We start from the raw sequence: 27,392 nt of genomic DNA, 5'->3' as shown, positions 1-27,392 counted from the left end.
TGCCCTCTACAAACTTATGTGTTTAACACCTACACCACTCTTAACTACTTTAATCTGGAGATAAGTAATAACAACTAAATACAAGTACCTTTGTATCCTATCAACAACATTGTCAACCCTATAGAGTTTGAGAAATAAATTTATTACATTGCTATGTTATAATCACGTTAACATCAAAACAAACCTGTCTTTAAACTATATAATTGATAGATAACTTGTCTTAAGATGTTATTGAAATAATATTGAGTATTCAGCTTGTTTTATAGTTCAACAGAAGTTGAATTTGCCACTAAAATAAAGTTACATTTGCTAAGTGTAATTTAAAAGGTTATTTCTGTTATTACTATTTACTAAGGTTCCTAAATAAGCTTATCATTTTAATGTTGAGACAGGTTACTACAAATAAGATTATTTATCAGATACTTAACTTTAAGTTTGGCTCCTTTAATATATTTGTTATTTGTATAAAGGCTTATGTGTGACATCCCCAAAACTTCAGTTTTTACAATTTTCTTATCACATTAAGCAACAAATTTAACTTAATTCATGCATTTAATGCAAGCAGAATAAATATTTCTAAAAATGTAGCATGTATGTATTTTTATAGCATTTCAAGCATGTGATGTTTATTGTACATCAGTGCCATATTAGAGCAGTATGGAACAATGGTATTCAAATCATTATTATTCGTAATGTAATTATTCTTTACATTCCAACTAAATGTAACAAAGCTTTCTACATTTTTAGGCTTCTTTAATATAAGTAGTTAAATTAAGGCTTTGTATATTGTTACCCAACATTTCTTTAACATCTAATCAGTGCTCCAGTTGAGGGAATTCAGTTCACCTTATTAGCAGAAAAAAATAAGTTAAAGCTTTGACTGTCAAATGTCTAATTGTAAGCACATGCACAAAGCTTTCTACATTTTGAGGCTTCTTTAATATAAGTAGTTAAATTAAGGCTTTATATATTGTTACCCAACATTTCTTTAACATCTAATCAGTGCTCCAGTTGAGGGAATTCAATTCACCTTATTAGCAGAAAGAAAGAAATTAAAGCTTTGACTGTCAAATGTCTAATTGTGAGCACATGTATCTATTAATATACCTTAGAAGTTTCCCTTATTAGATTTTTTATAATTAAAATGCTAAGTTTAAATATACAAGAGAAACAAATATGTTACCTGTGTAACTTTATATAATAAAAACCAAACTTTACAATGTAAATACTCTATTACTGAGATTTTACTCCTTTATTTCTTTAGTAATTAATAGAATTATCTAATTTTCAATTTAGTGATTTATATATGGTATATAATCTTAAACTGTGGTTGTAATGTACTTTGATGTTGCAGATGCTTGTAAGGAGAACAGTTGGAAGACACATAGAGATATGATTGCCTGCCGTGAAACTATTAATTTTCAATGTGTAGGTATGTTTCCAAAGCCATCACCAGCTTGTGGCATCTTCAGTGAGAGTCGTGGTTCTTACCTATCTAGTGTACCATTTGATCAAACAATACAACTACCAAATGGAACGTATAGTATCAGTCTGAACAGAGTGTATGGGATACAAAGCTGGATGAATCATACAGACATTACTTTCCGTTGTTATGTGTTTATTCAAGGTACCACTTGGAGAACAGGGATTAAGTATAAACTCTTTGGAGGTTAGTTTTTACCCTCCTTATTTTTGTCACCAAGAAAGATGACAGTCCTTTAACATAATATTGTTAAAACAAAATGTTAAAATTTTGAGATTCTCGCAGTTTGCTATTGAATATTATATTTGTTTATATGATCTATTTAAGTACAAAATATTTTTAAAATTTTCTAGGTTTTTGATAAGGATACAAGAATGTGAAATAAGTACTGAAAAACTCACAATAAACATTTAGGTCCAATGGTTTATTGTATTACTTTTAATTTTTAAAAAAATTTTCAAAATCTGTACTTGCTCATGGAATGGATCCTATGAAAAATAGATCAGCAGATATTTTTGAAATCTGATTTTTGTTCTTTGTTTTTTTCAGGTAATGAAAGTAAGTTATTTTAATTACAGTAATCACAACTATCAAATAAGTATTCACTGTGGTATACCAAATAAAACAGTACTGTTTTGTATTAATATAATCCCAATAAAACTTCAGCTTGTTTAGGGTTGAGGTAATAAGTTGAGCGCATAGCTGTACATATTTTAATAAGTATAATATTTTCATGTCTAACAATATTGTTTTATTGAAATGAGAGAATAACTAAAATAAGCTTGTCATTAAATGTAGAACTTCATGTCAATGGGTCAATGTTATATACAGACAGTTAAATGCCTATGTGAAATTTTAAGGAAGCCTACAACTAGAAGTGTGAAACTTTTCTTTATTAAAAAAGTAATAATTTCAAAAACAAATATACAACTTGCCTTCAAATTGACAAAAAAATAAAATTTAAATATAATAATTTCTTTAATAATACTATATTTTATTTCATGTAGTGACATTTTACTTCAGACTCACATATTTCAACTTAATGAAAAATGATTTGTTTGACTTAAGAAATTGATCAGAAAATTATTCCAAAGAACCACATTCATGATGTGCTGAAAACACATAGGTCCGAACAGTCTTGATAAAACTAAAATAGAAACTCATATAACACATGCTCTTTTGAAAGATTCATAGTAATCCTGTGAGATAAATATTCTAACACTTTATTTGGAACCTTATCTTTCAGAGTGATGGGAGTTCTTAAGCAAAAGGAAATAATGAACAAAGAATGGATTGGATGTTTCTGTACTCGTATAAAACCAAACTTTGGTGAAAGTAACTTCAAAGTATAGATAAAAAATCAAGCCCAGCTTGAATGCAGCTGGCAGCTAAAATATATGTAAATATAATATATAATTTATGAGGCATCAATGGGCCTGTAGATCTATCAAAACTGTCCCATTCACTTTCAAAAGTCAAATTCACCCTTTATCATTTATAGAGACATCCCTTAAATTAAATGCATTCACTACTTCTGAAAGTGACCAGATTAATGAAGTAAGATATCAATTTAATTGTATGATATAATTGTATAAATAAGTGTAATATTTTTAAAAATTACACTCCTAAAGATGACACATTGATATACTTTGAAACGTGAAAAATACGAGTTCTTTTCAGTAGGGTTTTACTTTATTCAGAACAAAAGTTTGAAATTCCAAGATTATTCTACAAACAAATTTATTCCTAAGGTAGTTAATAAGATGTTCTTCTCTCCAGAAAACAATTTAAGAGGAAAAAGTAAAATAAAATAAAAACTTGTTCATGATTATTGGTCAGATCTAAAAAGTTGAAGTTTCTTTTAAAAATTAACAACATATGTGTCAGAATCACTTTATTAAGTAAACTATGAACAATATAAAATATTTTAATTGGCAAATTTTACTAGAATTTATGAAACGTGTAAAATCTCCCTTCTAGGTTTATGAACATATGTTTAATCTGAAACATTCATTTGATTTCTGTAAAATAGTTATTTTAAAAAATTATAACATTATTATTAAATGTAATGAAATGCATTTTCATGTATTGTAATTTCTTATCCTTGCCTTTTTTTGTTTTCATTACTATTTAAATTAGTTATTGTTTTATTGTTGTTGTTTTTTGTCATTGTGGTTTAGTAGTGAAGCCAATTTTGCATATGACTCTTAAATTATTGCAGTTTAAATGCTAAAAGCTGAGAAAACACTGTGGTGAAAGAAGTATGATATTTGTGATAAGTCATTTAACCTGCAAATGTTTTTTATACTACTCTTAATTTGTCCATCACTGATTTCAGATCAGAGGTATGCAAAAGTAGCATTTAAGATCTGTTTTTTGTCTCCTACAAGTCAATTCTTAGGAGGCCTTTTATTCAGTACAAAAAACGTTTCAACTGGACTGGACAATGAATGACAAGTTTATTTTAAACATTACTTATGCAGTATAAGAATTTCAAAATTATGGTTTGAATGGCAAAATATGGCATAGCAATACCATCAAAATGCTTAATTCGTATAATAAAACAATTTAGACTGCAGCTGCTTTTATCACATTCCACTTAATTTGTGTGTTATGGATTTCCAGATAAAGGCATGCATAAATAATGGTTCTGCAACATTTGATTGTCAGGATATGACTGTGGCAACATTTTATTGTCATTTTAGTACTGGTGCATTTAATTGCCAACAAAGAGATGTAGCAAATAATTATTTAATTTTAATGTTTTTGTTCATATAGAAATTGTCAGCTTATTATTATTAAGCAACTGTTACTATGTCAAAAAACCTTGAACATGAAAATTTGTACCTTCATAAACATAAATAATAGTGTATGTATTTGCTATGCAATGATAGCCTTTTTTCTCCCCAGCAAATTATTCCATTTACTTTGCTAATTAATTTTATTTTTTAATCAAGTTCAGTGTAATAGTTAATAAGATCATTCACTATGCTAGCAAATGTTTTATCTTGAGAATATGTATCCATGTGCTTTTGGTGATTGTTTTAATTTTCAAGAAAAAGTTGTTCACTGTGCTAGAAAATGTTTTGCTTTGAGAACATAATTATTTGCCAGCAGTAAAATGCACTGGCATTAATTTACTATGATAGTAAAGTATTGTGGAACTCATATGTCAGCACTAAAATGCCATGATAACATTCAAGATGTCTTTTGTTTCTCACAAGTCACTGAATTGATAAGAAATATGTTGACTTGTGAGATATTTTTGATTATATGTTTGTTTTCTCTACTACTTTACCAGTCTTGTGAAGTAATGAAATTGTAGTTCAGGTATTTTCTTTTATAATTTTTCATGAGGCAGTGAAATAAAAAACCTCATATTTACAAAAAAATTTAGGGGAGGTGAATTTAATGGGGAAAGTTTCTCTCTCTCTCTCTCTGGAAATAAATCCTCCTGCAGTTAATATATAAACTCATTTAAGTCCATTATTGAACATCAAAGGTATTTTTGATGAATATTTAAGGCACCTGATAAATTGTTATAGCCTTGTAAAATTTAGTCTTTTTTTACTTATGGTGATAATGATTAAACCTTCTTGTGATAAATAACTAAAATTGCTGAAAACTGATTGAGTATTATAGATCAATGTTTTCTTTCAAACTACTGTCAGAAGCTTCAAACCCCCTATAAGCAGTATTATATGTTCTCATCCTAATATCAGCAATGTATCAAAATTGTTGGTTTGCTAAAACTATTACATAGCTTGTTGTCATGATTAGTATCCTAAATATTTTCACCCAACAGGGAAGGTAGAGTTTTATCTCAAAAAAGATTTCCATCAATTGAAAAAAGAAATAAATTGATAAAATAAAACAATTTTACATGTTAACTTCAATAAATAAAACTTTTGAATGAATGGCTACTACAGAAGTATGCTTACTTTAAAACATTAATATGAACATTTACAAAAATGCAATTTTGGAAAACCTCTGAAATATTGTAGATCAGCAGGAATATTAATTAATATATAGTTGATCAGTGGTTTTTCAAAGTGAAGTATGCATCACATCATGGTAGACATGTTGTTGTTGTTAAACATGCAAAATATTTGTGTTTTATGTACAGTTTCCATGCCAATATAGCAATGATTTATTTAAAATAGTTCCCACACATTCCCATAAGATCAATCAAACTCGACTTAGATCTATATTCACTTTATTTTGTCTGTTATAGACCTACATTTGTGAATGAATTAGCTTATTTAACATAGTTGTGAGTCATAAACAGTCTAATGTTAACATTTACAATAATGTCATCATAAGTACTGTAAGGTTCAGTACTGAGCAGGCTAATTCAGCTGCATGCTTAATATGCCTGTAAGGTCTTAATGCCAATAATATGGCCTAACCCAAAGGTTCTAGACTAAATCTAATAGTATTTGAATATTGTTCTATATCATAATTCCATTATTTCTGTAGTGATAGTGTCTAGTGGTATTGACTATTGTTGTAACTTTGATTTAGTGAGTAGAACACTGAGACTGTAACAAGTCTGTGTTACTTGCAAAATAGATATGGGTAGTAGACTGGGCAATGAATAATTTTCATAAAGTTGGACTTGTAAATGTTTGGGTTGTCTAGTTAACTTTAGGTCCATATTTCACTAGTTTAATGTTATATGCACTAATGTTGGTATAAATTTAGTCTTTAAGATGTACATAAATATACTGATTATAATCTATTCTATATTTACAATTATTTTAAAAAGTTGCAATAGAGGACTTGAGTAATAGGCTCCAAATAATGGCTGTGATTGAATTTGAGTGTGAAAGCTGTTCACCTCTCCTTTATCTCTTTCTGGGCGTTTGTAGTCAATTAAACTTCTTTCTGCTGCCATCCTTGAGCAAGTCTAATCATTAAATAACATCTATATTTTAGTTAATAATTACTAGCTAATAATTATAAAATATAAGTATTGTGATCATATATGCAGGATAATTATCATGAGAATGATTGATATATGTTCGTCACGATCTTACCACAAGTGCTTTAAATAATTATTATTGCCAATACTTTGAAGATGTGATGCCATAAAGAAAAGTGTTTATATGTATTCTAGAATTATAAATAGACTTTTCTCTACATTATAATTCTACATATTAATTTACCTATCTTGTTCATTGTAAACACCAATTGCTTGATTTGTATCTTCTTTTTCTTTGTTTCCTCAGAAAAAGGATGCCCTACTGATAACCTTGCAATCCAAAATGGCTACTACAACATAACAGAGGGAAACACTTGTTGGGGTTTGCCTAGAGAAGGTATCAGAGTCTCTTACCATTGCCTTGAACATTACACATTATCTGGTCCACCTACTTTACTTTGTCAAAGTGGTTCCTGGGTATCAGAGATAACAGTTTCAGAGAGGAAGTATCCCTTATGCAGTAAGCAAGATTTGTTTACTAACCAAAGCTTTTAAATATTGGTGTTTTTATTTTGTTTTAAAGCCATAAGTATAAGTGTACTGAAGTTTTAAACAATGAAGATCTTATTTAATCAGCTTAATTCCTCAGTGCTAGATAATTACTTACATAATGAACAATGCTTTCCCTCCACAAAAAAAACAAGAAACAAACTTAAAATTGAAAGGCATCCTTTCAAATTAACATCATTTTTCTCAGTCTTGTGGTCGTGGCTTTAAATTGTCAACAATGGACCATAAAACAGTTTTTTCTGTTTCACTAACAAAACTTTTTTTATTTTCAGGGGTTAGTTTTTTTCTTAGAGGAAGAACATTTTGTATATTTTTCAATCAACAGTTAGTACTTTGTTATGGAATTATGCATCTTTAACATTACATGATATTAAGAGTGTACATTCTTTCCCAAGAAATTCTAAAATTTACCTCTCTCACTCATAGCTATTTTGACCTTCATTTGCCCTATAGGTAAATTATTAAGAGTGTACTAGCCCTTTGCAACAACATGTACTGATCTTGTGACCATCCTCTACCAATCCCATAGCTCCCTCTACCATTGCTGCACAATCCTCTCTTCCTTGATTAGCACTTGTTCAGATGTGTGTTTTCAATTGATCAAGTATATTTTGCTATGGTTTTATGTTTTTTAGCTATTTTTTGCTTTTAGTTAAAATTCCTTGTTCATTTAGTAGTTACTTTACTGTTATTCTTTTCAATAAAGTCCATGTGGATGTACAAATTTAAATTTTCATATGGCAGATGAAGAGGTTCCTGTTAATATGTATGAAATTTGTCTCAAGTTGAACGAGTTTATAATGTTGGCTGGAGTTGGACATTTCCCCTGCTTCTTCTGCTCTATCTCTCTTCCTCCAGGACCACACTTCTGAGGAAGTTTTTTGTTAGAGGAAGGATAAGTTTGACTTGGTTTTCCTTGTCTTAGTTTTCAACTAGACACATAATTCTGACAGTCAGGAGAGACTGTCAACCATGCCTTTCTTGTACCTTATTAATCAGGTTTGTCAAATTTAATGTGTTCTATTTAGCCCTTGATTCTTGTACTTCTTACTTCCTGAAAGAAGAGTCTCATTCCAGTTATTTTCCTCTCTCTCCCACCATTCTTGTTCATACTCAATTTGTTGCTGCTCAAGTACATTCATGGGTGAATATGCATTGTCCCATATGGCCTTTCTGTCAATTCTCTTTTGCCTTTCAACACGCCTCATTTCCCTGTTTAGATTTTCAGCATTTAGGTCCTCTCTTTCCCTTGTAAGATTCTAATCCTGTTGCTTTGGTTAATTTTAATAGGTCCCAGTTTACTACAGTTTGCATTACATTGACCAATTTTTTCAATTCATTCTTCTATTGTCTCAGGCTTCCCATTGGTCTTTTTTTATTAGTTCTCAGCCAATCTCCAGACCTTCCTCTGTAGCTTTAGCCTTCTTTCTCCCTATTTGGATTTTGTGTTGTTGGGATTTACTTGTAGGAATGCACCACCCCCAACTGTCAGGCCCTATTTTTACACAAAAGTGTCTTTGGGAATCTTTAGAGTTCAGAATTACTGCGGCGAAATTGCATTCTTCCTCCTACTGATTCTGCTCAATATTTACCTGTTTGAGTGCCCCATGCTCCTTCTTTGCCCTGTCCTTTTTTCCAACTTCTGATGTTAACTTTATGCCCATTCCTCTGTCTCACCATCAGTGGTAATGGGATGCTTCTTTAACGATCATGTTACAATTATTGTCTGCCATCTGGAAACCCTTCATGATAGATTCATGAGTGTTATGTGTTCTGTCAGTCAGTCTATGCATTCAATTATTTTTTCCTCTTCCACTGTCCTCTTTCCTGGTTTCTTTTCCTCCTCCTGGTGATTATGTCTTCTCCATTTGTTTGGCAAACTCAGCTCTCAATTTTCTTCATAAGGATGCTGTAGAACATATGGTGCCTGTTCGTGTGGGTTCATATTCCCATCTGTTTGGGAATATGAACCCACACGAACAGAGAGACAGAAGATTGGAGACCTGTTCTCAATCTATCCTTGCTTAATGCATTTCTGGACCTTGATTCACTTTGATTTCATCCTACCTCCTCTCTCTATTCAGTAGATTTTTTTTACTTTAGATGATCAAATATGACGTGACAGATGCTTACTTTCACATCCTCATTACTCAGAAGTCACTTTGTTATTTTCAGTTTGTCCACAGGGAAGATGTGTTCCAGTTCCATGTACTACTGTTTGGTATTGCCTTGGCTCTTAATGTGTTCTGTTGAGTTATCCATGCCTTTGCATGTCCTCTTCATTTGTTAGGTCTTCAGACTCACCATTGTAGGGATGGTTAGCTGTTGTACACCTTTTTTCTGAGCTCAGTCTGCCAGGCACATCTACTTTATTCTTTGAGAGTCTGCTCAAATGGGGTTTCTCATCAAGATAGAGAAGATTTTCTCACTCCTACTTAGTACCTCATTCATGTATTGTTAGTTGCTCCATATTGGCCTGGTATCCTCTACTTGAGCTCTTACTGGAGCAGTAACTCCTCTTCTTACACCTTTATCTAGGTATCTACTCCATTAACCTTGAATGAATGTGTTTCATCCAGATGTTGCCAAACTCCATCATCTTGTGTGGCTTATGTCCAGTCTATAGCTACCTTTCAAGGACTTACTACTTGTGTGGCTTCTTTTCTTATCCAATCCATACGTCTTTCCTCATCGTTCATGTATCAACATTATTGGTCTACTTTTCATCAGTGGTCCATTCACCAGAGTTTCTGTTCTCCCTATCTTTCAGTTTCTCACTTATCCTGGTTCTTTATCTCATTCTTTGATCAAGGTGTGTCTGTGTTCAATTTCCAGTTATCATGCTGCTCTGTCCCACACTTTTTACTTCTCCCTTTTTCATAAATTCTTCTTCTCCCCTGTTATTTATGTTCTTTCCATTGCTTTTGTATTATTTTTCTGTTCTATCCTTTTAAGCTTTTGTATTGAGACTTCAGTGTCATTCCTTGTAACCTTACCAATTCTCCTTTTGAACATGTTGCTATCTTTAGTTTGTACCACTGTTCCCTTAACACTTATTTCTTTCTCCTTCTCACTGCTTGTCATTATTGTTCTGATATTTATGCTATTAATCTTTTCTACACCCTTTACCATGCTTCTTATGATCTTCTTTATTCCAATTGTTCCTTCCTTCCCAAGACATCTTCTGCTTGTGAGGGTTGTTTTATTTTCTCTCATCTTTTCTTCCCTTTTATTTCCCACTTATACTCCTGTTGTGATTCTGATAAGCTTCTTTATCATGTCATTTCCCTTTATTGTAATAGTTCTTGTACTAAATCCTTTCAGGGTTTCCATTCTCATCTCTTTATGCAGTGGAATTCCTCTTTTCCTGTGTTACCCTTACTGGGTTTGGCAACTTATTCATCTAACTCATTCTGACTTGTCAACAGCAGATCATTAGCTGTTTAATGTGTCATTATTCCAGATATGCCATGTTACCATGTCTTTAATTGCTTAGATCCATTGTCCTTTGGAGAATATTGTACAAGTGGGAATATGGACAATTCCTAATAGGTTCATTGCACATTATGTGCATGATATAGCTCTATCTTTCTTGGATGGGTATCATTTTCCATATGTGGTGATTCTTCACATGTGTGTTCACCTTTAAATGGGTCAAGCTGATATTTTGGTTTTACCTAACCATTTCAGAAACATTTTCTGGATCAAACCCAGAGATGGTTGTTGCCTCTTCAAGTATGCGAAATCATTTTCTACTAATATTTTCTTTATTTTTCTCTAACACTTCCTGTGGAGATGAAATGTTTCTGTAAGACCACTATATACAGTAAAACCTGGCTAAGCTGGAAACTGCTTAAGGCAGAAACCTGTACAAGCTGGAAATATCAAAAATTTGCAGCATTATCTTAAGATTTCTCATATAAAAGGCCCTCTATATGGTAGAACCTGTGTAATGCAAATGGAAAACTTTCACCTACCTCATCTATCAAGAAGTAGGATTAGGACCTGAGTAAGGTGGAAAAAATGTTTTTGATTAAATATTAATTTCTTATTTAATTAATAATTTGTTTAAATGTTAATATATTATTAATTAAACAAGAATTTATTAATGTTTAAAGAAATTATTAATTAATGTGATCAAAAGTACAGTCAATCATTCTTTCAAATAACAACCACCAGAATAATGACGGCAGAAAAAGAACAAGAATATATTTAACCATAACTTACTGTACTTTTGGTCACATTTTCTGATGGAAAACTTGAGAAACCATGGGTAATAAGTAAAAGTGAAAATTCACGCTGTTGCAAAATTTAAGGAAGAGTCAATTTCCTGTGGAATGGAAAGCGAATAATAAAGTGTGGATGACAAGTGCTATATTCGAGGAATTTTTAAACAAATTAAACAAAAGAATGGAACAAGAAAATAGGAATATTTTACTTTTCACTAGATAATGGAACTTGTCTTCCAAAAGTTCAACTTTAAAATGTTTGTTTAGTCTTTCTACCACCATGTACAACATTAGTTCTACAGCCACTAGATAATGGAATTATACAGTGTATAAAATTGAAATGCAAAAATCTGATGCTTCAGCATATTATTGCAAATATGGATGACTGTAAGAGAATATCTGAAATGATCATGAAAATTGACGTGTTAAATTTAATTATATTTCTAAGTCATTCAGTCAAATGCATAAAAGATGAATGCGTAATAAAGTGCTTTTTAAACTGTGTATTTATTCAGGATAATGGCGGAGATTGTGGAGAAGTTGTTTGTTATGACGATTCTAGTAAAACTCAAACTCTGATTGAGAAAACTGATGCAGATGATTCTGTGAATGTTGACAAGAATGTTTTAACAGAAACTGATGAAAATGATTTAAAATTTATAATAAAATCACAAAATGGTAACAGTGCAAGAGATTTAAAAGATGAACAAAATGAAAAAGATAGTAAGGAAATAGAAATTCCTACTTCCTTACAAGTGTTAAGTTATATTAATGCTATTAAAATGTATGCAAAAATGAAGGGAGGAAGTGAACTTTATCAAAAGGCCATAGAATTGGCATTCTCTTTTAATCCTGTGAGAAAACCCATTGAAAAACAAAACAGTTGAAATTGGACACTTTCTTCAAATAAATTTATGATTTTGTGTACTTATGTATATTTTGAATATCTAATTTGTTCTTATTTTAATAAATATAGCATAAACAGTATAATAACTTTTATTCACAAACTTCTCACTTCCCTTGAGTCAAGCAAATATAACATTCCACTCAAAAATGATATATCCACATTCTTAGCTTTGTGGACCATTCCCTTTAGTGTTGAACAATTGCCTTTCATATGTCCCTCTCTGCTATACTTGTAACACTTGAAGCTGTTACCCCTTTTCTTTATTTCTTGTGTTCTATGTGGTTTGAAGTTGCTGCTAGTGGCTAATGCAGTTGATGATGCTTCATTTGATGTGGTCTTTTTCTTCTTTTGTTCTCCATTAATCAGTGCCTGTTGCACAAATTCTAATGAGATATCATAAATTCTGGTTTCCAGGGCTGTAACAATAAGTAAGGTAACAATCTGATCCTCTTCTGCTATTTCCACCCCAACTGCAGCAAGCTGATCTGTTAATTCCTTCATTTGTTTCAAATGTTCCTGGACTGTCATGCTTTCTTTCATCTCACATTGAAAATAATTCTTTTTCAGGAATAGTTTATTGGCTAGTGTGTTCCTATCAAAGTGAGCACGCAGTATATTCCATGCTTCCTTAGGAGTTGTGCATGAGGTGACAAGATAGAGTTGTGCACCTTGAATATTCAGAACAATTGTTGAAAATGTTCTTTCCCTTTTCCTGTTGAAATCTGCCCTTGTTTGATCATTGGCTGTCTCTGCCAATACCTGTGTTTCAGTCACATGGCCCCATAGGCCTTTTCCTCTCAATAAATGTTCCATTTGAAATTTCCATGTGGCCCAATTATTTTCTCCCAACTTATCAATTGATATTTTATCTTCCATTGTCAAACTATTTCAACCACAACTGTAATATTCTTTTCTTGATTTCTCCCTTTATATGATTTGAGAAAATAGTGTCAATCAATATTTTACTTACAGTTTATCTTGGTATTTCACAATGGCTTTCAGACAAAGGAAACGGATCACCCAGCACTTGTGATATGATAAAGTATTCATGTAAATCCTGTGCCATCCAAAACTGTTCTACACTAATCCTCAGTATCTCCTGGATTACTTGTACTATCAATTTTAAAACAATTTCATCTGTTTACGCACTATTAGAGCATTCCTGGGCCCATAACCTGTTGATATGTGTTTATTCATGGAGTACACATGTATAAAAACAAACACCTAACTGCAGGTGGCAGCACTTATTCTTAACAATATTTACCCTTTTTCATGATTATCTTTCACTTTTTGATGTTGTAAATTGAATTAGATTCAAGTTGTTGCTCTGTTGAGTAGCTACAATTTCTTTAGTAACATTTATATAAAATTTATCCTTTTGTTGTGTTAGAATAGTTAGTATATTTTAAATATTCTTGAAAATGTTGTTTTATCAACATCTACAGGGTAAAATCAAATAATTTGATATGAGCAAATAATTATTGCCATTTCTGTTTTCCAGGTAACAGTCATGTGGTAGGGAAATCCATTGAACTATTGGTGTTCAGTCTCCTGATTCTGACTACAAGAACCGAATGTTATGGGTCAACTTACATTGGTTGGTTTTTTTTTAGCACTTAATTTTCAATGATTTGTTGTTTATTCTTATTTAAATAGTAGTATAAGTGGTATTATTCTGCCTAAAAATATGCAGCTAAAACATATTGTAAACACTGTAATTTTTATTAATCTAACTGAATTTCCTGATAAACTTCTACTTGACTAAGGATTGGCATATGGCAGTGTAAACAACCAAACTATGAAGCAACTGCTAAATTTTAATTGACAGTTTTTACATCTCTATAGAATTAAAAATAGATTTGAACAATATTGTTATCAAATATTCCATTTTACATTTTTGCTATTACTCTTCAGTTGTACTTTTCATGTCCAATAAAAAGAAATGTGAATCTCTTGATTTATTTTTAAAATTTTCCTCTAGATGTAAAATGTATAGAAGATGGATAGTGCCAGATTTGAAAATTACCTTATAAACTGTTGGTGTTGTTTATAATAGAGGCACAAAGTAGTATGAAGAAAACAAATAATTCCAAATATAACCCTTGTTTTTGAATATGTATGCTTAAGGTTTTTCTTTGTGAATCTTTTAAATATGGAAATGACCAATTTTTTCCACTTACTTTTAATAAGAACACTTATTTTAAACATAAGATTTTGATTCGATAAAAGGTATATCTATCACTTTGTTGATGTGGAAAAGCTCTAACTCATTTACTAAAAATAAAAATTAATATTTCATACAGCAGCTATACATGTGTTATAAAATGTATCTTTATCAAAGATATGTTTAGATGTAACAGTTTTCAGTATATTTAAATTTTCGTCATATAGGAATCATATTTACTCAAGAACACATGGATAACTAGCTTCTTTGAACACCAAAATAAATATACTTTGAAGAATAAGTTAATTGTACAGATACTAAAGATCTACTTTTCCTACTCTCTATTCACATTCAGCTTTATAAACAAGCAATAGAAAAAATGGTTGGGATAACTGATAGCAAAATTGTATATTTTGTTCCCTCTTATTACAGATTTAAAGACTTTTAAAAAATGTCTAAGATGAAGCAATTAGTCTGGAATATTTTTTATAGTAAGGCTTTTAAAAATTTGTATTATTGTACAGCATAGTGACATATGCTTTGTAATGGATGATGTACCAAAATGTTGTATTGCTACAATGCATTGAATTTTATGTGTTGAAGCAGTACAAAACATTTAAGAAGCTAGTTTATTCAGTTTGTCTTTTATAGTTTAATTGAATCTTGTTTAACATAAAATTAGGTTTCGAACTTTATTCTCTTTGGCTGTTTAGCATAATAAATAAATTGGGCTCTAAATATGAACAAGAGTATATTTGGTAAACTAACAAAATATCCTGAAGCACATTGTGATTTACAGCTTCATAAACATGAGAGCACCAGAAAAATTATTTATTTAATGTTGTATACTTTAATATCTTTATTACTATCAGTTTTTCTTTTTCTTTTATTTATGAAATAGCTGATGAGAAGTAAATATATACTGGCCGTAATCATAAGTAAATATATACTGGCCGTAATCACAAGTATTATGTAATGACCTTTTGTGCTTCCTGCGGATAAGCAGGCAATATTTCAAGGAAATAAATACCTTTGAAAGTAGTACCAATACATATTAAACAATACATTGTGATTGTTTATACATGTGAGTTGTGTACATTTAATTTTAAACTATGTACATATTTTATTTGAATGAGTATTCAGTTTGTCTTTCATAGTGTAACTAAAACTGGTTTGTTGTAAAAGAGATGCTAAAAAAAGAATATTATTCATTGTTTAATTTGTTCTGTGGAAGGTAGGTTTGTACTTTTAAACATAATAAAACATAAAAAAACAGAAAATCAGTGGTGTTTTCAAATTCTGTCATGACTTAAGCATCAACATAGCTTCAGTAAAACAAGTATAGCAGAAAACTGAAAAATGGTGTAGGATTACCTTTGTCCACCTCTCCACTTTGGATTAATTCTCACCCCAAGGGAAGCAGTGAAGAAAAAATATTTGTCCATTGTACAATTTTGATTTGCTTTTTTTGTGTGTTTATGTGTAATGTTTTGTAACATTAATAAATTTACAGTTATTCATTTTTTTGTTGTTTTTTGTAAAACTTGTATGTGTAAGTCTCGTGTACTTACATAATTTCCATTACTGTATGTTCAGAATTTGTTTATGTAATCAAATATACACAAATCACTATGGGCATATGTATTGACATGCAATGCACATAAGCACACCAATACATACTGTTCAGTAGCATACTGGTAGCATGGCAACAAATTGTGATATCCTACAATTCATATAAGCAAACACCACTTGTTAACTAAATTTACACCAACTCAAATGATATAAAAAATACAAAACTCAAGCTATTAAATATTTCACTACTCACCATTAAATTATTTCATTTAGAGAATTCTACCTCTCATCAATTAATCTGGACTGTGGTAAATTAAGAGAACAACACTAAACTTCTTATACTGCTTAGGATTGTTTTTTACTTGCCACTGTGAATTTATATTCAACATAATTTTAAGAATATGCCTTTAGTATATATGAACATCTTGACAAATTGAAGGAAACCTATATGTTCAACATGCTAGATCTGATTTTGTGAACTGACAAGTTGAACTAGGTGATATGAGTAAACGTATATCTTTTTTTCAACATGTGAGAAGGACGGTACAAATTCATCATTATGCAATTCACCTGGAGTAATGTACAATTGAAAGGTTATGGAGCTTGAATTTAAAACAGAGCAGTGGAAGAAATGTCTCATTTCTTGGGACAAAAGTTTTATTTGCATAATTCTTGTTGCAACTAAGAACTCGAGGGTTATATTCCAGTGTACCAAATGTGCAGACTTGAAATTGATACTGGGAAAAATGTGTATTGACATGCATGAAGTAGGTTTTTTAGTCAAATACTCTTTAGGTCTGGAAAGAGAGTCTACTGACCTGACAGTTTTATTGGTTGATATTGTATTTTCAACGACTTGTAGTCAGTGTTGAGTGATGGGTGCCCTGCCCCCTAGAACGGTGTAAAGTTGCAGATCATACATGGTGGCCACCAGCAATTCATATCAAAATATTTAGCTCCACTCATTAATTTTCACTTAGTTTGAATTTCAATTTGTAAATGGTATCATGTTTGAGTTGTGAATAGTGCATTGATCTTTTTACATGTTCTTTTCTCCAAATTTATTTAATACTTTAAAAATGTGGCATCATTAACTGACACGTAATTAAATGCCAAACTGGGAACTGTATTTTGTAAGAGTCCCATCTTGGATCCTTTTTTTACTGGAAGTATCAATTTCATTAATTAAATACATCTTATTAATGAAGCTTGAATAAGAAAGACCATTATGCTAATAGTGTGCTGAGAGTTGTATTGTTGGTAATAATGTGCTCTAATTTCGACAGACCAATGTTCTTGAAAGGTATAGTATGTTCCAACATAAGTAAATTATTACTGAAGCATATAAATTGTTGTTTGCATACCTATTTTCAAAGAAACTTGTCAACGATATAAATTTTAATGGCAGTATTTTCACTATCAGTGTCAATCTCAAGGGATGTTTCCTCCATTCTACGTATCACTCCTTTTATATCTTTTATAATTAAATATTTGCATAAAATACTTTATAAATACACTGCAGTGTGATATGATTAAAGGCGTTTTGGTGATAAGACCCACAATTAAAGAGACAAATACAAGTCATTTTTATGCTCATAGCATTATTTGGAAGAAGCAATTCACGTATTTATAACTAGGATAATTTATCTTCGTATATATTCACGAGCTATTCACGATTATTGTTAGTCACAGGTTCACAAAGAAAGAAAGAGGTAACTGACCGGAAGCTGACCACATGTTTGGAAGGGGTTGTGTAACTGAGTGTCGGAATGTAGAGGGCGGTGTTAGATGTTTGAATATATAATTTTATATTATTATTTTATTATATTTAATATAGGTATAAAGGCGCAACTAAACAAATTACAACTAAAAATGAAAAAAGCCAATACAATTTCACAAACACTTTATTCCTACCTACGTAAAACCGACTCACGCACACAACAAATATACTGCATCCCCAAACCTCATAAACCAGATTGTCCATTACGACCAATAATGTCCACATATGAAGCATTTAATTACAATCTTGGCAAATACATAGCATAGGCATTCTCCAAATATGTAACATCAGCCAGCTCATTCATCAAAGACTCTTTTAATTTCAAGTCTAATCTAAATCAACTTAATCATAAAGCCTTAATGGCCAGTTTCGATGTTATATCCATCTTTACAGAAGTTCCAACTACTGAAGCCTGCAAGATAGCCTTAGAACTCTATATCCGAGACCCTAACGAAACTATAGACATTCCAAGCAACCCTCATAGAATTCGACACGATAAAGACAAACTTCATGTTCAACAACCACAACTATATACAAACAAATGGCCTAAGCATGGGCAACCCAGAATCACCAGTTCTGGCCAATATGTTTATGACACAAGCAATTAATACAGCATTACATCCACCACTGTACTGGTACAGATATGTAGATGACACAGTTGCGAGATTCACATCTGCAGAGCACACACTTAATTTTTCAATCACATTAAAACTCTATACATCCCAACATTAACTTCACATGTGAACAGGAAAAAAACAATCAAATATCATTTCTTAACCTCAAAATTACAAGAACCGACACACAATTCAAAACAGAGTCCACCGAAAAATCACCCATACTGGACTATACATTCCTTGGGACTCAGAACATGAAACAAAACAAAAACTCAACATACTAAGAAACCAAATAAACACAGCCATAAAACTATGCTCGCCAGATAAAATTAACGATGAATTAGACAAAATAAAACAATACTTCATCAACATCAATAAGTTTCCTCCACAAACTGTAGAAAACATTATACGCACACACCTAGACAGAAAGCAAAATCAACCAACTAAAGTAAATATATCTCACGAATTAAAAAATCACGAAACCATATACTGCTGCATACCATATATTCCCGACATCAGCAGACAAATAACCAACATTTGGCAAAAACTAGTAACAAAATATGACATTCAGTTAATACCAAATTTATTCAAAACCAGGCACAAAACTGGGGTCTATACTATGTAAAAACTACACTGACAAACACCACACCAACATTATTTATAAAATACAATGTGATAACTGCCACGACTTCTATATTGGAGAAACAAGTAGAAAAATGGAAACCAGATTCAAAGAACATAAAAAGTCACTTCACACGTTTTCGAACACTGCAAGTCAAATAAACACAACATAACCATAGAAAACACTCAAATACTAAATAAAGAAACAAACGCAAAATTAAAGAAGCCTTACTTATACAACAACTTAAACCCAAAATAAACCAATATAAAGGAACGCCTTTATACCTATATTAAATATAATAAAATAATAATATAAAATTATATATTCCAACATCTAACACCGCCCTTTATATTCCAACTCTCAGTTACACAACCCCTTCCAAACATGTGGTCAGCTTCCGGTCAGTTACGTCTTTTTTTGTGAACTTATTTGTTTTTTTGGAATTTCACACAAAGCTACTCGAGGGCTATCTGTGCTAGCCGTCCCTAATTTAGCAGTGTAAGACTAGAGGGAAGTCAGCAGCTAGTCATCACCACCCACCGCCAACTCTTAGGCTACTCTTTTACCAACGAAAAGTGGGATTGATCGTAACATTATAACGCCCCCACGGCTGGGAGGGCGAGAATGTTTAGCGCGACGCGGGCGCGAACCCGCGACCCTCGGATTACGAGTCGCGCGCCTTACGCGCTTGACCATGACGGGCCTTCTTTGTGGACCTGACGATGAGCGAAGAAGGTCGAAACGTTGTTTGCTCTTCTACGTAAAATATTTTCTCAACCCAAACGAGCCGTTTTGCATATATATCCGGCAAAATTGTTGTCACAAGTGGACGCAGCTATATTCAAGATGTCGTCCTAGTAGCCTGGATAACTTAAAGTGTTGAATTTTGGGGTATACAGGGGAATCCCCTATTCAAAACAAAATCCGAGAAATTTTAGCTATTTTGTCTTTTTCACAGACATTACTTTTCTTTTTTCACAAGAGACGTTAACAACTGAATGAAAGTCATGACGCATGGCTATTATTTCATCGTATACCTGGATCCTATGATTATACAAAGGAATAACTCAAAATTATAGTGACTTCTCGAACAAAGACGTATTTGACAAATAGCTAATGTTTATCGTGAGAAGAAGTGGCTTGTAGCAACTAATCCACATTTAAGTGTTAGATTGTATAAGATAACCATTAACTTAGTACTGAAAATTCTTTAAATTTCTCTAAGTATGTAGATACTATTAGACGTGTGGATATTTCTAGAAAAGCGGTTCATGTTTTATAAGATGGCATGGGAACTATTTATATAGTACTAATGTTACATTATTTTGCTGTTTGATGCGTTATTTAACGGTCCGGCATGGCCAGGTGGATTAAGGCGTGCGACTCGTAATCTGAGGGTCACGGGTTCGCATCCCCGTCGCACCAAACATGCTCGTATTTTCAGCCGTAGGGGCGTTATTATGTTACGGTCAATCCCACTATTCGTTGGTAAAGAGCCCAAGAGTTAGCGGTGGGTGGTGATGACTAGCTGCCTTCCCTCTAGTCTTACACTGCTAAATTAGGAACGGCTAGCACAGATAGCCCTCAAGTAGCTTTACGCGAAATTCAAAACAAAAAAGCGTTACTTAACATTATGTAAAACTTTGTGATTTGAACTTTACTGAGGTGAAGTATATTGCAGAAATCAATTATATCGCTTGTTGTAAAGAAATCAAGACTACAGGTAGTGAGTAGTGGTTCTAGTGCTGAATCTTTGGCTCAAACTACAGTTAGGCAGCCGAACGATACTTGGAACTAGTGATGTTGATTTGATAGCACCTACTGCAGCAACTTCTTCACCCTCTTCATTGGTTTTGGTTAAATACCAGAAGAAATGATAAGAGAAATATGAATGGCCATCTTCTGATACATACCTTGGAGGGGTTTTGTAAATACTGCCGAGGATTTTGGAAAAAATATTTAGATGCATTACATAGAACAGGTAGTGTTTAAAAAAATCCCTGTTACTAACTTTCGGTAAGCAATTGCGAACACAGAGAAGCTCAACAAATATTACAAGTTTATGCTCAAGCAATGCATAAGCTTTTTAAAGATGGTTTTGAAAGAATGTTTCATATTTTACTTGTTCAAGAGTTGACTCAGGAATTTAGTCACAAAAGGGAAGTAAAGGCTGCGTTTGTGGGAAGCGTTTACTTGACAAAAGAAAAAACTCTCGCATACAACGAATTGTGAGCCTCTCATTTCTCATCTTTAAGATAGTTCTCTGAAGCAATGGATGGAAAACCTGAGCGACCATTCGACACGTGTAAGTAAAGCCACAACTTTTAATCTGCTGGTGTGCATTGCCAAAGTTCTAAATGATTGTGACGCCTCGATATTGAATAACAAATATTATTGCGTAATTGATGACGGTACGTTAGGTATCAACAATGTGAGCCAGTTGTCAATTTTCATTCGCTATATGTCTAACTGTACAGTTAGCAAGCATTGATTTCAAAACCATTATGACTTCACTTGACAAAGACTTCATGAAAAGGAACCTGTGTTACAAGAAAATAATTTCTTACTCTTTCAACGGTACATTTGCTGGATATGAGCATTCTTTCAGCGGAATAAGCCGTATTTTAAACAAGTTGAGATACCACATGGAACAAGACACGTTTCAAAGCACAACGAGGCCAAATATACTTTCAGACACCAGACACTTTTGCTATGGGTTAACGACTTACATGCACGGAAAAAACAAAACGAGTTCGTTTTATCTGAGAGTACTGTAGTGAACTGTCTGAACTATTTTTGGTATTTTTTTCTTTTTTGTAAATTCGTAAAAAATTTACATTTAAATATCATAACTAGTAATAATACAACACACAACTGTAAATTTGTGGAGTCGAGTATTTGTCGAATTTGAATTTTTAATTCATTTTACACACACAAACACTGACAGAGAGATCTGGATTTAACAGTGACATCTTAAATGACGTCACATCCTACAAGATGGCGAAGAACACCTTCAAGGAGAGGTTCCCTCCAACTTATTTTAGTTGAGTACGAGAAGACATTTTCATTAAAATCAGGGCTTCCTTGAACAAGATGGTGCTGGGATTAGACGGTTTGAATGGCATCATTTATATTCATAATCACCTTATCAATGTTAACAGTTCAAAGTTATTAAACATTTCGACTAACTACTTATCCCATGGCACAACTAGTCATCTTACATGAACGTGTGTTCATTGAACTTGAAATCTACTGTACGGCTTCTATGACAGTTGACTAAAGCTACGTTAGATCTTTAACAAAGTTTTTTTTTTCCTCAGTTATAATACATTTCATTAAAGGTCACCCTCCTACTTATAATTTGTTGTTTGATTCAGAAATTTCTGTCCAACCAACCGGTTGATCCAAATATGGTGACAAACAGTGAGTGCAACTGTTTCGGATGACATATCATTCGTCTACTTGGTGTAGATGTCACAGCTTATCGATCCTAAGATATAGGTCTCCTGTGGGTTCGGACTTTTCGGATTAGTGGTAAAACAGATTAGACAAGATGATGCCATCATCTAAGATAATCGGTGCCTGTCCTGTGAAAAGGTCTTTTCAGGTGCTCCCTCAACAAATTATTCTCAAGAATTAAATTTATTGTTCCAATCCAGGCATAGGATTTATAGATAATTCCGCATAAGCAAGTGAAACTCAAGAACAAAAAATAAAGGATCAATCAGAGACTTAACCTGTTCAGTGCCGTAAACAGATAACTCGTCCAAGCCGATCGGTAACACAGTGACAAGGAAGAGTAAATTCGTTCTCAATAATACCTAACTTCAATGATAGATGTCAGCAGCATACATGCATTTGATCTACTTACAAATTGTTTCACTTTCGATCCAAAATGGCGTCACGAAAAAGTTACAAAATGATGAAGCATTAGAGCTGTATTGTAGCAGCTGAAATACTTGGCAATCATCAGGTTAAAAGCAAAATGGACTTCACTGGATACACACACAGATAAAAATATCAAAATTTCGATTCTCTAACAAGCCAGATATTTTGATTTTGCGTAATAGTTAATTAAGTAAATCCTCGAGCGGGATAAAGAGAATTAAATACTCTCAGTATCCCTAGTTGTTCTCAACTTTAATTAAAGTGGGGAATGCAATCAAAATATTATAGGTAAAAAAAACGTAACTTTCGGTGGACATAACTCACAATGAGCATGGGCACCTTGGACAAATGATGTCTTCTTATGGTAAGTCATCTTGAATTAAATAACTTCCACTTACCTCCCAATGGCACGGAAATATGTCTGCGGACTTCCAGTGTCAGAAACCGGGTTTCGATACCCATGGTGAGCAGAGCAGAGATAGCCATTGTGTAGCTTTGTGTTTAACTACAAACAAACACTTCCATTTGACCCAAGATACACAGACATCAAGAACAAGATCTTATCCGATTTTCCTTGGAGAAATCCCCTGTAAATCATAGACTAAAATAAAAAATGAATTAGAAAAGATCCCTCCATGACTGTTAGACGATCTTGCTCTATACTGCCACGCCAAAACATCACCTTTTGGTATGATCATACAGCTCAGTGACTCCTATCAAGGTACAAAACTAAGGTCTATACTATGTAAAAACTACACTGACAAACACCATACTAACATTGTTTATAAAATACAATGTGATAACTGCCACGACTTCTATATTGGAGAAACAAGTAGAGAAATGGAAACCAGATTCAAGAAACACAAAAAAGTCACCTTCACACGTTTTCGAACACTGCAAATCAAATAAACACAACATAACCATAGAAAACACCCAAATACTAAATAAAGAAATAAACATAAACAAACGCAAAATTAAAGAACCCTTACTTATACAACAACTCCAGTCCAAAATGAACCAATACAAAGGAACACCTTTATACATATATTAATAAATATATCCATAAATATTTGGCCCGGCATGGCCTAGCGCGTAAGGCGTGCGACTCGTAATCCGAGGGTCGCGGGTTCACGCCCGCGTCGCGCTAAACATGCTCGCCCTCCCAGCCGTGGGGGTGTATAATGTTGCGGTCAATCCCACTTTTCGTTGGTAAAAGAGTAGCCCAAGAGTTGGCGGTGGGTGGTGATGACTACCTGCCTTCCCTCTAGTCTTACACTGCTAAATTAGGGACGGCTAGCACAGATAGCCCTCGAGTAGCTTTGTGCGAAATTCCACAAAAAAACAAAACAAACCAACATCAAGCGCGCCCTTTACGTTCGTACACTCAATTACACAACCGCCTTCAGCTACCGGTCAGTAAACCTTTCTTTCTTTGTGAATCTTACGATGACCGAAGAAGGTCGAAACGTTGTTCGCTTCTCTACTAGCGCTTTCTCTATCCATACCAGCCGTTCTTAAATATATAATTTTCTCTATAAGTGGGTTTCTCGTCATCACGGATCAAGGATAGGAGTCATTTCAATATATCTAGAAATGGTAAATTGCTTGTGAATGAATAACACGCGTTCTGATTATTTCATAAATCACTAATACTGCTCATGCTCGCAATTGCGAAGAGTGTGTAATAAGATATGAGTGTGTAATAATAACCTGCAAACTGAGAATACTATGCGAAAGTTAATTTAAGAACTGAGTATGCAAGACCGTATAATTTATTATACGGATGAGCTGTTCATAAGCTTTGTTAGTTCATCGCAAAGCACTATTTTTTTTTTAAAACAAATTAATGCCAGCGAGAATTTGAACGCATGACATCTATAAGTTGCATATTACCATTGTTAGTTACTCTTAAATATATATTATTAATAATAGTTTGAGCTTTTGGAAGAATTTTCTTCGAAAAAAAATTGTAATTGCCAAGCAAAATTAATTTTCTTTTGAACACCAACATAATTTTTTATTATATCATTATAAGTGCTACAACTAACATAAGTGAAAGCAACTTTTTGTTGTCGGATGAGACTAAAGAAGTCATATAAATTTTATAAAAACAACAGAGAAATCGAAATGAACTCGGAGTTCATTACTGGCTAAACACACTATACTTATAAACTGTACAATATTCCAATGAAACTTTTTCAACCAAGCGTGTTAAGGCGTGCGACTCTAATCCGAGGGTCACGGGTTCGAATCTCCCGTCACACCAAACATGCTCGCCCTTTCAGCTGTGGGGGAGTTATAATGTGACGATCAATATCACTATTCGTAGGTAAAATAGTAGCTCAAGAGTTGGCGGTGGGTGGTGATGACTAGCTAGCGCAGATAGCCCTCGTGTAGCTTTGCGTGAAATTGAAAAACAAACAGACAAACCTTCGGTAAAATGTCAACGGTGTGAGGCTAGTCAAGCTAGCTAGCTTAAGGAGGTATGACAAAATCAACTCAGAATTAATATGCTCGTCGCAGACTTGGATCATCGATAAAACATTCAATTCTGGACAGGATGTAAGACTTCGTATTGTCTATAAGTTGGTAAAACTGTTGTATATAAGTCATTATATTTAATAACTATTTGTAATAACCGTTATTATGAATTGTATTCCTTTTTTTTGTGTACTAAAATATATTTGTGCTGAGAAAGAAAACTGTGTGTATCAATTTTGTTGGCAAATATAAAGTTAATACATATTATTGTTTAATTAACGTCAAATTCAAATATCCGGTTATCTGAAGTAGTGATATTTAAATATGTAGTATAATAAATCGGAAACTTGTCCGAAATAAATTATAATACGTAACAAACTGAATTGTTATTCCAAATTGTCTTTGCCGAGTACATTAAAAATAAAGTAAAAAATTAAACATCGACTTATTTACTGATGCTTAGGTCATTAGTACATGGAATATATTATTCATGATGTAATCCATCATGTAACACATTTCTTACGTTACAATAAAGGCTAAAATTAGGGGTTCGATTCCTTTCGATAGACACAGCAGATAGCCCGTTGTGGCTTTACTATAGAAAAAAAACACACACATATACGTTACAATAACGAAAACTAAGTGTTCTTTCATAGTTCTATTTCATCAGTGTTCACGAGTGCCACTCATAAATTTAGTTCTCGTGCAATATTCCCCTCGGTGGGCTGAGCAGATAGCCCTTTGTGGCTTTGCTATACGAAAAACACACACTCGGGTGCAATAAAAATTACCACTTTTTATATTACTTATATTATTACTATGAAAAAACACTACCCATGTCTGCATAGTGGAGTTACCGCGATTTGCGATATCGTTTTATTGTACGATGTATGGGAACACTGCAACATATATGATAGTGTTCTAACGGAAAATGTCCCATTATTTACACCGTCAAATCAAGTAACCTGAGGGAAGTTAGAGCTGCATTGTCTAATTAGTAGCGTACAAACGAAAACCGACAGTTTTATAGATAAAAGGAAAAAAATAAAATAAAAAAATCAGTTGCTAATAAATTTACAAAACTTCATTTCTTGAGAACTAATGAAACATGGCAAATAACAAATGCTTACAACTACATAAAACTTGACGAAAATCCCAAGAGTTTTTACAACTATTATTTCAAAAAGCGTTTTTGTCTAATTTTAGATCAACGTGACTGCTAAAACATCTGATCTCATATTTCTCGTCTAACATCTTAGGAACACTAAGCATTGTTCTGAAAGCATATCGTTATGAAATACTGAGTGTTGCCCATGAACTCCCCAAGACATGCAATAAAATTATGAGACATATCATTTGGCCAAAAAATTAGGTAAGATGTTTCTCAGTTTTGTAAAATTTGTCATACCTGTCAATTAGTTAGAAAACCTAACCAGGAAATTCCCATTACTACCCCAGCTTTCGATTGTTTGTTTGTTTTTGGTATTTCGCACAAAGCTACTCGAGGGCTATCTGTGCTAGCCGTCCCTAATTTAGCAGTGTAAGAAGGAAGACAGCTAGTCATCACTACCCACCACCAAATCTTTGGCTACTCTTTTATTAACGAATAGGGGGACTGACCGTAACATTATATATTATACATTATATAACATTATATACGGCTGAAAGGGCGAGTATGTTTGGCGCGACCGGGATGCGAACCCGCGACCCTCAGATTACGAGTCGCATGCCTTAACACGCTTGACCATGCCGGGCCGCCTCAGTACACCTCAGTAGTATGATTATTGATTGAGTTAAGCCAGAAAGATAACATTTGTGTTTAAGCACTTTCACGTGGTATGTAATTTTATTATCATACGATTAGTTGTATTGATTGTGTTATATATTGTCATGATTTTTGAAGTCGTGTAATTATTTGAGAATGTATTATATTAATTTATTGTTCGCTTGTTTTCTGAATTTCGCACAAAGCTACTCGAGGGGCTATCTGCGTTAGCCGTCCCTAATTTAGCAGTGTAAGACTAGAGGCGGCAGCTAGTCATCACCACCCACCGCCAACTCTTGGGCTACTCTTTTACCAACGAGTCACGTTATAACGCCCCCACGGCTGGGAGGGCGAGCATGTTTAGCGCGACTCGGGCGCGAACCCGACCCTCAA

The 27,392-nt window shown here is 33.0% G+C and overlaps 1 protein-coding gene across 1 annotated transcript; it reads left to right on the top strand.

Annotated features, from left to right (window-relative positions):
- The first annotated feature begins 1,246 nt into the window (after window positions 1-1,246).
- Window positions 1,247-16,529, top strand: LOC143240461 (uncharacterized). Its single transcript, XM_076482906.1, has 4 exons — window positions 1,247-1,669; window positions 6,715-6,927; window positions 13,615-13,710; window positions 14,095-16,529. Exons 1-4 carry the CDS (start codon window positions 1,336-1,338, stop codon window positions 14,118-14,120), a joined length of 669 nt encoding a protein of 222 aa, XP_076339021.1. The 5' UTR covers window positions 1,247-1,335; the 3' UTR covers window positions 14,121-16,529.
- Window positions 16,530-27,392: the final 10,863 nt, after the last annotated feature.

The sequence above is a fragment of the Tachypleus tridentatus genome, chromosome 2 (genome assembly GCF_004210375.1).
Source record: "Tachypleus tridentatus isolate NWPU-2018 chromosome 2, ASM421037v1, whole genome shotgun sequence".
NCBI classification, from domain to species: Eukaryota; Metazoa; Arthropoda; class Merostomata; order Xiphosura; family Limulidae; genus Tachypleus; species Tachypleus tridentatus.
This window is presented reverse-complemented; position numbering and strand designations above follow the sequence as displayed.

Coding starts and splice junctions, on each gene's coding strand:
- LOC143240461 (XM_076482906.1), top strand. CDS start 1,336: ATGTACTTTGATGTTGCAGATGCTTGTAAGGAGAACAGTTGGAAGACA. Junction 1,670..6,714: donor TAAGTATAAACTCTTTGGAG/GTTAGTTTTTAC, acceptor TTGTTTCCTCAG/AAAAAGGATGCCCTACTGAT. Junction 6,928..13,614: donor GAGGAAGTATCCCTTATGCA/GTAAGCAAGATT, acceptor TCTGTTTTCCAG/GTAACAGTCATGTGGTAGGG.